The following is an 8,790-nucleotide window of genomic DNA, read 5'->3' on the forward strand; positions in this document are numbered from 1 at the left end:
TACTCAGAGTAAAGCTAACTGCAAGAAGCTAACTGCTACTCAAAGTACAGCTAACTGCAAGAAGCTAACTGCTACTCAAAGTAAAGCTAACTGCAAGAAGCTAACTGCTACTCAGAGATAAATTAACAGTTACTTGGAGTCAAGCTAACTGCTACTTGGAGTTAAACTAACAACTACTTGGACAAGCTAACAGCTACTAAGAGTCAAATTAACAAAGAGTTAACTGCTACTAAGCAAGTATGGGACTGACATAGTCTGTCCCCGGTCCTTACTGTTTGCTGCAGTGAGATCCTACTCAAAAAAATCAGTGGAAGAACTTCTCACAGCTTCAAGCTTCTTTCCTCTCAACCCCAATTCTTTAAGATATTTAGTGATTATGAAAGTCCCCTTCATTTTCGTAGTGCAATAGTCCCATTTCCAAATATGGTACGGGACTGCATGGTCTGGCCCCGCCCCTTACTGTTTGCTGTAGGAGGTCCTACTCAGAGTTAAAAGCTTTAAGCTAGCTGCTACTCAGAATCAAGCTAACATATATTCACGGTCGAACTCACACTGACACACAACCCTCCTGATTTTTATCTTGAATCTTAATAATGTTTTATATTGAAAGTTTTTTAAACATTATTTGGCCTCAGGTTGAATTTGCCATGTTAGTAAGATTAGGAACCTATTTGTGATGTCAGAACCAGACTGCCAAAACATGTTAAGAAAAGGAATAATTGCTGTATAGTTTAAATAAAAGCCTAAATATAAATTTGTCTAAACTGTCGGAGCGCTCCGTGCTTTTGGTTTTCCAAGGAGACATTTAGACAACCCTGCTACAAAAAGAGAAACAAAAGGGCCTTAAGTATCTTCTGAAATACGTGCTTGAAATATTTCCCATTTTATTTCCCATTTTAATTTGCAGTTTTATGGTTTAACTAAAATAATCTTCACCATCAAACTAAATGGTTCTTTGACTTGAAACGATCAGGCTGAGTTTTTGAAGTCAGATATTTGTTAATTTATAAATAAACTGAAATGAAAGCTTATCTTGGAATATTAATGAGAAAATGGAGAGGACAGGCCTCCAGTGGGGGGTCACTGGGTACATTTGAAGGATCAGGCCGGTTTCTGATCCAAACCTCTGCTTCCTTCCTCAGCTACACCTCAGCCCACATCGGGGCCACGCTCCGTCGGTCTCCTTCTCTGTCTGACCACGAGCGCAACAAAATCGTAGGAATCCTGGTTGTGATCACGTTTAACTTCATCGTTGTGTTTGGACCCTACCACCTGGTGGGCGGATACAGGTTTGTGTCCCTGCTGAGGACCGATGAGCCATGTGGATTTGAGCAGTCCATTTTCCTGGTCTATCGGCTGTGCTACGGTCTGACCAGCCTCAACACCTTACTGGACCCCCTGTTTTACATCTTCCTCTGTCCCGACGCTCGACTGGAGCTCCAGAGGTCCCTGCCCTGTTTGAGAAGAAGCCAGAACCATAAAAACACGAGCAGCCGATTTGAGCTGGACACCAGGACAGACAATAAAACTGGACATGGTACCTTTGTCCCCATTTGAACTGGACTCATGTTTGGAAGTGAGGACAATGGTGCCACCCTGTGGAAAGTCGTGCTTTTAGTTTTTACAGATGTCACTTTCTAATTTTATTTCTCTTTTTTCTTTTCATTTGAAGATTTCTACTCTTTTTATTCTCATAATATAAATCTACTTGAGCAATGACCACAATCAGTGTGGGATTAAAAGAACAAACACTGACAAATGGAATAAAATCTGAATTATTTTGGGATTATCATGAACCACATTCCTATAAATAACCTATCAGTTATAATTTTAAATATTACTACCATATAAGTCAATAAATTAACAAAATAATTAGTTGCCATTGATTGATTAAAACTCAAAAAGGCATATTTTTAAATACACAGAATAGATGTGTTAAAATCAGAATTAAATAGTCAGCTTGGTTTTAATAATAAGATGTAGGATACAAATTAATTTCAATTAAGATATTTTACAAATATCTTAAGAAATAAAAAAATATATATATTTAAATCAACATGATGTTTAATTAATGGCTGCCCTTGGGTCAGAATCACCTCTGAGGCCCCAGTTTTAAATTTGGGGTTTTAATACATTATTTTTTATTCTATTTCCTGTTTGGTATATTTGATGATAAAGTTAATTGTTCTGAAACATCTATTTTAATTAATCAATGACAAAATATTTTGGCACTTTTGGTCCTCCATACATTGATCTTTTGACAATGTATGTATATTATTTCTATATTTGCATGAATATTCTACATTTCACAACATTGTTGAAAATAAACTGTGTGGAGCAGAAACCCTGTACTTTATTTTGAAGTTTACAACTGTTTTAAACAAGTGTTTGTTTCCTGTCTTTTATTTTTTTTTTAAGACAGAATTTGCGTGAGTCTTTGCAGAAACGGCTGTCGCTGCAGGTTTGCACGCTCGTATTCTGGTAGTTGCTGTTTTCAGTTCATAGAAAGAAGGTCTTGGATTTTAGCTTCAACCTTCGGGTGTAGTTTGCGTGTTCGGTGTTCGTGCCATCTGTTTTGACCACGTTCTGAAAACGTGCACGTCAGGTTAATTCTGCGACTCAAATCCCGTTAAAACAGGCACAGAAAGTGAAGGAAAGAGATTGTCAAAGGGAAACAACAGGAAGTATTTTTCATTTATTAAAGTTTGAAACAGTCTTATTTAAAAAGCTTTACTTGTAATAAACATGAATACAACTAACTGCAAAATAATCTGCTTCATCGGCACTTTCAGCTTCTGATAAGAGTTTGCGTGCAGCGTCTCTTTACACCTGTGGTTTTCACCTTTTGCAAAATAAAAAGTATTGAACACTGTTTTACTCATCAAGATATGCTTAACACTGAAAACAAAAATAAGAAATAACACACGATGTTTGCTTCTTTGCAGTTTGTTAACTTGAATCCGTTCCAAAAACTATCTATACCATGTAACATTTTAACTGTTGGTGACTTTAATTACAGATGATGTATTTCTTAAAACAGGTGTGGAATAAACAGATTGAAAACCTAACGGTAACTGTTTTTTTTTTTTGTTTGTTTTTGCGGTTAACTTTTTGTCTCTTAAGATAAACACTCGATTTAAGAGGAATGATGAAAAAAGTTTCATCGACAGTAGATTGATCTTAATTCATCATCACCAATTTGAAGCTAAACGACTCATGGATAGAAAATGTGTAATATCAGTTTTAAAATACAGGTGCTGGTCATAAAATTGGAATATCATGAAAAAGTTAATTTACTTCAGTAATTCCATTCAAAAAGTGAAACTTGTATATTATTATATTATTCATTACGCACAGACTGATATATTTCAAATGTTTATTTATTTTAATGTTGATGATTATAACTGACAAATAATGAAAACCCCAAATTCAGTATCTCAGAAAATAAGAATATTGTGAAAAGGTTCAATATTGAAAACACCTGGTGCCACAGTCTAATCTGCTAATTAACTCAAAACACCTGCAAAGGCCTTTGGTCTTAGGTCTCAGTCTAGTTCTGTAGCTACACAATCATGGGGAGGACTGCTGACTTGACAGTCGTCCAAAAGACGACCATTGACACCTTGCACAAGGAGGGCAAGACACAAAAGGTCATTGCTAAAGAGACTGGCTGTTCATAGAGCTCTGTGTCCAAGCACATTAATAGAGAGGCGAAGGGAAGGAAACAATGTGGTAGAAAAAAGTGTACAAGCAATAGAGATAACTGCACCCTGGAGAAGATAGTGAAACAAAACCCATTTCAAAATGTGGGGGAGATTCATAAAGGGTGGACTGCAGCTGGAGTCAGTGCTTCAAGAACCACCACGCACAGATGTATGCAAGACATAGGTTTCAGCTGTCACATTCCTTGTGTCAAGCCACAATTGAACAAGAGACGACGTCAGAAGCCTCTCGCCTGAGCTAAAGACTAAAAAGACTGGACAGCTGCTGAGTGGTTCAAAGTTATGTTCTCTGATGAAAGTACATTTTGCATTTCCTTTGGAAATCAAGGTCTCAGAGTCTGGAGGAAGAGAGGAGAGGCACAGAATCCACGTTGCTTGAGGTCCAGTGTCAAGTTTCCCCAGTCAGTGATGGTTTGGGGGGGGGCATGTCATCTGTTGGTGTGGTCCGCTGTTTTCTGAGGTCAAGGTCAACGCAGCATCTACCAGGAAGTTTTAGAGCACTTCATGCTTCCTGCTGCTGATCAACTTTATGGAGATGCAGATTTCATTTTCCAACAAGACTTGGCACCTGCACAAATAAATCAACTTTTTCATGATATTCTAATTTTATGACCAGCACCTGTACTTTGGGGGCATGAAAAGTTCTTCCTGTCAAATTTAAAGTATTTTGGCGTATTTCAGTTCAAGGTCTAGTTGCTGAGACTTTCGTCCTGCTCAGACGTCTCTGCTTTCAAAGGAGCTGAAGCTAAAATGGAATTTTTCTTCCTCATTTCAAACTCGGTGGTACTGATGGAGCTTCGAGCGGTGCTACGTCGCCGGGCCAGCTCTGCCAGATCCTCGGCCAGGACGCTCTCCATCACTGCTCCGAGAGAATGCCGGATCTTGCGGCACAGATCGGGACAGCTGAAGACATACAGGATGGGGTTGATGACACTGTTCATGAAGCCGATCGTCGTTGATATTGGAAGAGCTTTGGTTGCGATCTTCTGCTCAAAACTCCCATTAGGGGCCATCATCTCCACGATAATGAAGATGTGGTACGGAGCCCAGCAGAGGACAAAGGTCACCACAACAGCCACTACAAGCCGAACAAAACGGAAAGGCCGCCGGCAGCCTCTGTATGCCAATTTGTTGTTGACAGCCACGTAACTGAAGATGATGATTAGAAGAGGAATCAGGAAAGCAAAAAGGAACTTCATGATAACCAGTCCCTCCTTGCGCTGCTTGCATAACGCTATCAGGTTGTAGGGCTCACTCGGTAGCAATCTGGCATAGTTGTAGTAACAGTAAATCTTGCCAGAGCGTTGTGGGATGGTGTCACGAAACAAGTAAAAAGGGATGGTGCAGATTATAGCACAGACCCAAATCACTACACAAATCCTCCCCACCAGCTCGGTGCTTCTGTAGTTCTGGGCCCAGACGGGTTTCAACACAACCAGGCAACGGTCCAGGGAAATAGCCGCCAGCAGGAAGGCGCTGACGAACATGTTGAGGAAGAACATGTAGGAGTAGATGCGGCAGAAGGTAGCGCCCAACATCCAGGTGCCTCCACGAGCTAAGTAGAGGGTGAAGAAGGGCAGGAAGCATGTGGCCAGGAAGTCAGACGCCGCCAGGTTTAGGATCCAGATGCTAAGCATGGAGCGGCGGACGCGGAACCCAACGACTCCGAGGATGAGAAGGTTCTCAATGATGCCAACGGTCGAGACTATTCCATGAAGGGAGACGGTAAAAATACTCTGAGAGCTCAGCTTGCCTGGTTGGTGGGTTTGGTTTGAGACAGTTATAGAACTGTTGGGAGAAGGGCAGCCGAACATCTTAAAGGAGAAAAGGTTGGTTGGAACTTATGTGAAATATCTTTGCGCTGTGAAGATCTGAAAAAGACACATCAACAGAAACATGAAAAAGTTTTCAGTATTCAGACCACTTAAAGCTTCTGTACAAAACGCTTGCGTCATTTACTATTAGACTGAATACCAATATGTGCTAGCTTCAGATTCCCCTACCATTATACAAACAGGGCACCCCGCCCCGTCAACAGAACCGTGCCTACTGAACACCATCGTCGACAACTGTCGGCATTGATGTAGCGTGGGGCGCAATCCAAACGCACTAGCAAAAATACTACTGACGTACCGTTCTGCTGAATCTGCTCCACCCACCACAACTCCATCAATAAAAACCGGCAGCAACGTAGCGCTAAGCTAGCAGGCGGGAAACGCAGATGTGACTCCGTCCCGACCCAAAGTTCCAGTGAATCCAGTGACCAGATTGGCTAATACTAATAGCTATGGCTAGCATATTAGCTAGCTAGCCTAACAAGCTCTTATAGCTGTTGCTTAGCTTTTTACCTAAAAATCATGTTCTCTAATAGAAGTTGAGCAGTACTATAGCTGATTTAATTCAAATATACTGTGAGAAGGTGTTTTAAATATGTTATAACAGCTACAAGCATTGTTTAGGCACGGGGCAGCCATGTTGGATTTTGAAGTTGAAAATGGGTGCGATCAATAGCCATGCAAGCTACTGTTACCAAAAAAGCTACAACATAAGCCTGTAACTACATTTATGTAAGAAAACACTGTAGTAACATGTTCAGTCATGGAAGCTGAGCTAATACACTGTTTTTTTTGCGTTTAAAAACACGTTGTCAGCTAGCAAACCTAGCTTTCTTTGAAACTAAACACCACTGAATGTCATTTTTTAACAATCTAAAGCTCAACGTATGATTGGGATGACTTTCAGCAACAACACCAAAGTTAAATAAACGTTAAAATATTTGTAAAATTGACTGTTAGCTTTGTTTGCGTTTGCTAAGGTTGATTAACTGTGACAGCCATCTTGGATCAGGTTGACTCTAAAAGATAATCAGTTGTAGACGTTCAAAGTCCATGCTCAATAATCCAGGTATACAATCCAACAAGTTTCAGTCAGGTCATCTGGATGGAAGGTGAAACATTTCAGCACAAAAAAAAAGAAACTGTCCAGATGACCTGATGAAAATTGTTGGATTGTATACCTGGATTATTGAGCATGGACTTTGTTGGTTTTGAACCAGTTTGACATGACTGTCGACGAGGGAGAGGGCCGGCACCGGAGGAGGGGGCGTGCCAAAGACACCATCTTAGCACCAACAAAACTGGTTTGTTCCACTTTGGAGTAAGCAGTTGGGGGAAGAATCAGTTTTGTTGTGCGTTTCCTTGACTGATGAAGCCTTCTGGATGGAAGGTGAAACGTTTCAGCACAAAAAAAAAAAAAAAAGAAACTGTTGAGATGACCTGACTGATAATTGTTGGAGTTGTAGACGTTCATCCAATGAATATTTTGAGTTTTATTCAAATATTTTCAGGATTTATTGAAATGTTTTGCTAACAGACAGACCAGCAAACAGATGATTACATAACGACGAAGGGCGATACTTAAATACAAACTGACGAACGTGTACATGATACAGTAAATGACAAGCAGCTACGTCAGATCAAATCCCAAATTTTAATGGTTTATTTTTACAACTGAAATCTCATTTATGAATTCAAATAAAATGTGTAAATAAAATATTTGTAAATAGCATAATTTGGGTCAAATAATTATTAAAGGAGATTTCTAGGTTTCTGAATGAGTTTTTAATGACCAGCTATTCTAATAGGTATTATTTTTCATTAAATTACTGCCGTTGGTTTTTATGGTTAAGCACTTTGGTAACAGCTGCTGTTTTAAAATTAGCTTTATAAATAAATTTGACTTGACCAGCTGTTTTATGAGTTATTGCAACAAAACCAAAGAGCAAACCAAATATTTGCCAAATCCTGCCGTAAAACAACATTTTTATTCACACACTCCTATGCTGATGTAAAGTTGTGGCTCAAACTTCATTTAACTTTTGTTTTGTTTAAAATAATATTTAAAAAACTAGCATTTCTGTCAATTTACAAGTGGCTCTGCGGCTGAAATAGGAAGTTATTACCATGTTGGTTCTTAGTACAACTGCAGTTTTAACATTTATATTTCCTACATCCTTAAGAAAAGTATTTCTGTGGCCATTTCTATAATCTGACTTAATCATCGAAAGCATCCCACACAAAACAAACTCAGCTACGTTTAACCTTGAAATCCCAAAGATGTCACATTTGTATGGAAGTAAACAGTAAAAATATAAGAAAACGTTGTAAAAAAAAGTCCTAATATTAAGAATCATGTTGATACTAAACTACAGAGGAAACCAGGAAACAATATAAGACGCAAACTAATTCTGATGAGGTTTAAAAACACTAAATTTCACCTCGTTTCCAAGTTTGTTTATTAATTATGATGTAATAAAACAGCTTCTACCCTTTGTGCTCAGTCCTATTGCAACTATTGAATTATTGAAGCTGAGAGTAAAATAAAATGAAATGAAATACTTACTCAAGCCTGATAAAGTCTCTGCAGCCTTCTTCTACTGAACGACTGCAGATAATCGACTGTCGATGGAAAGTTCAGCAGTAGGAAGTCTCAAACCTCAAGAGGAACCTTATCTTCACAGAAAATGATTCACAGCTTTGCATCGTTACGTTTATAACGAGAAACGCTGAGCTGCTCAAAGTGACGTTTGTTGGACGTCAAAACAGAGAGGAATTCATTTTCTGTTTGACTCGACGTGTCAGTGCAGAAATATATTCTTTTATCCAACTTTCTCTTACAGTTTCTCTTGAGTTCAGCCACGTTTTGTTAAAACCAATCTAAAAGCTAGTTTGGATGTTCTGAAATCCATTTTGTGAAGTTTTAACAAATTATTCAATGTCAAAATGACAACGACTACAGATGTTTGTTTATAAACTGAGTGCATCCAGATGTGCTGAGCGAGAACGGGACGTTCGCACAATTTAAGAAAAGACTTTACCCGCTTAAAAGATTATACTTAATAAATGCTGTTTGTCTGCTTCTCTGTGGACATAAAATACTGAACTTTTATATTGATGTTGAAAGTTTCAATCCACTGATGACCTTTAACCTACAAGAGCTGATGTTACAAAATGAAGGTGGTGAGTGAGTGAGTGAGTGAGTGAGTGAGTGAGTGAGTGAGTGAGTGAGT

At 39.0% G+C, this 8,790-nt stretch overlaps 2 protein-coding genes across 2 annotated transcripts in view; one reads left to right on the plus strand and one right to left on the minus strand.

Annotated features, from left to right (window-relative positions):
- Positions 1-1,557, plus strand: part of si:dkey-165a24.9 (probable G-protein coupled receptor 132) — a 3,114-nt gene extending 1,557 nt beyond the window's left edge. Inside the window, exon 2 of the mRNA XM_037678533.1 lies at positions 1,143-1,557. Within this exon, the coding sequence (XP_037534461.1) occupies positions 1,143-1,557 (415 nt within the window). The remainder of the gene's footprint in view (positions 1-1,142) is intronic.
- A 2,854-nt stretch (positions 1,558-4,411) lies between these two features.
- LOC119417162 (prostaglandin D2 receptor 2-like) lies at positions 4,412-5,536 on the minus strand. The gene has a single exon (XM_037684377.1). The coding sequence runs from the start codon at positions 5,534-5,536 to the stop codon at positions 4,412-4,414; it is 1,125 nt and encodes a 374-aa protein (XP_037540305.1).
- Between the last annotated feature and the right edge of the window lie 3,254 nt (positions 5,537-8,790).

The sequence above is a fragment of the Nematolebias whitei genome, chromosome 1 (genome assembly GCF_014905685.2).
Source record: "Nematolebias whitei isolate Nwh7 chromosome 1, NemWhi1, whole genome shotgun sequence".
In the NCBI taxonomy this organism is placed as follows: domain Eukaryota; kingdom Metazoa; phylum Chordata; class Actinopteri; order Cyprinodontiformes; family Rivulidae; genus Nematolebias; species Nematolebias whitei.